General features: G+C 31.6%; 1 protein-coding gene across 1 annotated transcript; it reads right to left on the bottom strand.

The window, feature by feature from the left end:
• Positions 1 to 221: 221 nt before the first annotated feature.
• Positions 222 to 1,318, bottom strand: LOC134943283 (olfactory receptor 5AR1-like). Its single transcript, XM_063932225.1, has one exon. It carries the CDS (start codon positions 1,316 to 1,318, stop codon positions 392 to 394), a length of 927 nt encoding a protein of 308 aa, XP_063788295.1. The 3' UTR covers positions 222 to 391.
• Positions 1,319 to 5,113: the final 3,795 nt, after the last annotated feature.

The raw sequence follows: 5,113 nt of genomic DNA, 5'->3' as shown, positions 1-5,113 counted from the left end.
TAGATCTAGAACAAATGTGGTCTTTTGATATTATTATAGTATTGTATTGTTTATAAGATGGAGTATTAAAGTAGGGGGAAAAACCTCAACATTATGTAATCATTTTTTAAAATTTTAAAATAAATTGAAAATCAGTACCACAACCAAAATCAAGGTGGTTTTGCCGTAACCAAAACCAAAACATAAAGTTGGTTTTCAAATTAAAACCAAGAAAATGGGGGTCTGTGCAAATCTCTCATATTCACCATAGCAAAATTATTTAGCACAAATACAAATTCTACATTTTTGACAAGCAAACAAACAGTTTAGCACACAGTAACATACAGTACAGTAGAATCACTTATTTCAACCTAGATTTGTCACTCCTACTCCTATTTTTAAAGTAGCATAATCACAATCTCATTTTACATTTTAGAAAGGCTGCTTTTACATCATTATTTCTAAGAGAATAAATCAAAGGGTTCAGCATTGGTGTAATAACTACATAAAATATAGCAATGAATTTGTCTGTTCCTGCTGCAGAGCTTGACCTAGGTTTCATGTAGGCAGCCATAGCTGAGCCATAAAACATTGTCACTACCATCATGTGAGATCCACAGGTGGAGAATGCTTTCCATTGCCCGGCTGCAGATTTCATTTTCAAGATACATGAAATTATTTGAGAATAAGATATTACAATAAATATCACTGGTATCATAAGATCACTCACACAAATAACAAAAATAATAAATTCAACAAACAAAATGTTTTCACAGCCCAGTGATATTATTTCTGGCACTTCACATAAAAAATGATTAATTTCATTATTGCCACAGCGATTTACATTGAGTGTAATAGTAACAAGTGAGGTAGAGAGAGGAACCCCAGATATCCATGTACCAATGGCTAATCTCACACAAACCGTGTTACTCATGATTGTAGTATAATGTAATGGATAATATATAGCTAAATAACGATCATAAGCCATAATAGCAAGCAGAATACACTCTGATTGTCCTAAACAGAGAGAAATAAACATTTGTGTTGCACACTCAGCATAAGAAATAGTTTTCTTTACTGACATCAAATCTTTCAACATCCTCGGCACAGTGGAAGATGAGTAGCAGAGATCCAGAAACGAGAGGTTGCCAAGGAAGAAATACATAGGTGTGTGAAGGCTGACATCAGACAGGATTAGAGTAATGATGGAGATGTTTCCAATTAATGTAATTATATACGCAAGAAGGAAGACAAAGAACAGAATAACTTGTGTCCTGGGATCACTGGAAAGTCCAAGAAGAATAAATTCTGTTACAACAGTATTATTTTTCCAAGGCATGCCTTAAAAATTTTAAAAATTTTCTCAGTGGTCTGTTACTAAATAATTTGCTTATTAACGTTGGTTAAAACTGTAAAGGAACTATTATTCATTGAACTTTGTAAATGTCTTCTCAATATTATAACAGATAAAATACATTTATGATGTACATGAGGTTGCATACCATGGTTTAAACTCATTTTGAGTAGACTTCAGTAACTTAATAGTTTATCATGCTTTACAAAGGCAGTCAGACCCTCTGAGATTATCCAATATCTGTACAATAATTAAAGCTAGAGGGTAAAATTCTGATTCTCTGATATTTCACCAACATTTATAAGGATGGATATCTCAAGATGAGTACAATATCCAAACTTGATTTAATATGATTTTAGACATATGTTGAACCAATATTTTAAGGTAAATATTAATAAAAGTTATGTTTTAAAAATTACATTATTTAATTGATATGAGTGGCCAACAAATATTTTTTGTCTTCTGCATCTACGCATTCGAGTAACTTGCCATAGGAGTTCCACATGCAATATTAGAGGAGCACATATCAAAAGGTACAAAGTTTATTTTACAGGTTGAATCTCCCACATACAATATTAAATAATACGGAATATTCCAAAATAATAATAATGGTTCAATGCACAGAAACTTTGTTTTATGCACCAAATTATTAAAAATATAGTACTAATATCTCATACACGCAGAAACAGAAGCTGCAATCTGGGTGCACTAAGAACCTCACAATTAATAAAACATATCCTTTATTCTTGTCATTTAAAATGAAGCTATATTTATTCAGCCATTATGAAATATATTAAAATCAATAGAAAAGGTGAAAAAGATGAAAGAAAATGTGATTAAAATTAAAAATATCTTTTATAAAGAGACTGCTCGCTTCTATTTTAAAGCTTTTTCTTTCAATAAAGATTAATCTCAGATATGTACAGAAAGAGCATGGTTAGTAACAGTATACTGCATGCGGAAAGTTCACATTTACCTGCCACAATCAAATGTGTCCCAAAGGGAGAATTTTTGCGTACGTGCAGGAATTGCACCAGTGATGAAAGGTTCAAACAAAGGGCCCAAGAATTAGGACAAAGATTAGAAAAGAGGGTAAAAAGACAATTAAGAAAGGATATAAAGCAGCAGCAACTAAAAACAGAAGATCCCTGATTTTACCAAAGTATAAAAACAGAACAGCAGAATCAACAATTAGATTTATTGGGAAGATATATACGAAAAATCCTGCAAAAACACTGGGCTATCCTCACTAATGATCAAGCAAGGGCAGAAATAATAGGAAAAAATGTCAATATACTGTAAATTGGAGAAAATCCCCTAATTTGGGAGATTGACTTGTCCATATAGACATTTTGGGAACCAGAAAAAAAATGAGAAAATAACTAAGGCATGTTCCCAGTGTGGAATTTGTAAAATTTGCAAATATGTAGAAAATACACCCTATCAAACACTTCATCAATTGCAAGACTGTATGAGTCATATATTGCCTAACTTGTGGATGTGGACTGAAATATGTAGGACTAACTAGTAGACAGTTAAGAACGAGACTGATGGAACATATCAAAAATGTGAAAAATTCTGAACAGGACCAGTTGAGATTCAAAAACTAAACGAGTGTGGTCAGACACTTCCTTAAAAAACTTGGAGGAATTCCAGAAAGTTTAAAAATAAAAGGTCTGGAAAAATACAATTAGGAATTTGAGTAGTAGACATGATGAGTAAACTCCTGAAAAAGAAACCAAGTGGATATTTCTGATGAATCGTGTGGACCCAGAGGGTCTAAATGAATATTATCAATTTTCCTCTTTTTTAGAAAAATTATAAAATTGTTTCAAATAAAATGAATATGTTATCTTGAATTATCTGAAATGTATAGATACTTTTGTAACATCTTATACTTTGCCTTTCCAAATTATTATCCAACTTAAATGAAGGGGCAGAATGAAAGATCAGCCATTGAAATAGGATTTAGCTTTGTGTATTCATGTTCATACAAAAATGTCATTATTAATTTGTATTTATCCCATTTAAAGTGGACACACGAAGAATAAAGATTGGTAGAATAATATGCTCATTTATTGGAATATATAAGAGGTAATATAACCTCTCTATAAATTATGATATTCCATTAGTTCTTCCTATATATATTTAGGTTCAATACTCATAAATTAGCCACCTTACATTTACTTTATTATATGAGCCTATCCCATGTACACCCAGGTCTACAACCGACTTGCTAGATAGATTTTATTTACCTTATAATACTGGTTTCAACAAGCTGAACAGTAGGGGAGAATAAAATAATACAATCTTAGTAGAGCATTTTTATATCTATGCTCTTTCTAAGAATTCTCTGTATGATATTGAGGTCTTATGTAGACTGTAGAGTCACCTTACCTTATATATAGCCATACCTACCTTATGTTTAGTCATAGTTACCTTGAAAATCGGAAACATGAGGAAGAGAATGGTGAAACATCAGGAATAGTAATCTAATAAAATCTAATGAGGTTTCCTGAACATCTATGCTATGTATAATGAGGGACTCTCCACAAGACATTCGATTTGTAATTCATGAGAAATAATAGGAAAATAAAATATTATATAACTCGTAGAAATGTAAACATACATAATGGGATCAAACACTAGGACAAGACCACATGATGGAATGGAATGGAATATAGGTCAAAGAGAAATCAGTGTGGAAATTTATGTTACTAATAAAAATATGGGTCACTGTGAGGTGGGATAGGAGATGAGTTGACCTACTGTATATCCATAGGTATAAATGATGAAGCAAGGGGCATATATATATATATTTGTTAGTTCTGCATTTCCAGCATTGTTCATGCCTGCCTTGAAGACGGTGCTTGCAGCCCCGAAACGTCGGCCTTAGCATAGGCATCCTGTAAACTTCCTAACATGCTCCAGTAAAAATATCTTTCTACTTTGATACTGAGTGCCGCAGTCTCCATGTTCATTATTCATCAGTTATACTGAAGGCACCGAGGAGTTACTGTTTTTCAGCACGGAGTGACGGTTCAAACCAGTCCTATATATATATATATATATATATATATATATATATATATATATATATAAAATACTCCTTGCCAAAGGGATGAATATATAAGACCCTTCAGAGAGATCATAATTCTATATTTAAGATCATAGGAAGAAAAAGCCTCTACTAAAATAATGACATTATTCTTACTAAAAAATATTCTTATCCTCTTTTCGATATTCTGCAAATAAAAGTTTTGAAGCACAAGTATTATTTTCAAAATGAAAATATGGATGAAATAACTAAATATAATTAAATGATAGCAAAGCACAAATATATATATATATTTTTTTTATCACTGTGCACATAGGTTTTAAAGGATTTTTACTTACTTCATAGTATTGGTTTTCAACAATTGTAGCACATTTGGTCGCTCACGAACAATTATCAGATCCTATTTTTCTACTGTTCATAATAGGAATATCCACCATAAGATATTTTATTATAATATACCAATAAATATTACACCTAAATATCACACAGGACATACACTATCATGAAAGATACCACTAACCACTTAATAAGAATACTGGTATATTACACCATCTTTTTCCTTATGCAATTAGTATAATGTCATACACTTATGGAATCTAGAACAAATAAAACGATATCACATGCGCTATGACAATAAGGTAAAATATCTACTGAAAACCGTTTCTAGAACGTCCACCAAATGGAAACTTCAAACTGTGATGGTAATTTCCTCTCCAAAAGGT

This window comes from Pseudophryne corroboree, chromosome 7 (genome assembly GCF_028390025.1).
Source record: "Pseudophryne corroboree isolate aPseCor3 chromosome 7, aPseCor3.hap2, whole genome shotgun sequence".
NCBI lineage: Eukaryota > Metazoa > Chordata > Amphibia > Anura > Myobatrachidae > Pseudophryne > Pseudophryne corroboree.
Note: the sequence above shows the minus strand (reverse complement) of the source record. Positions and strands in the feature narration are given on the sequence as shown.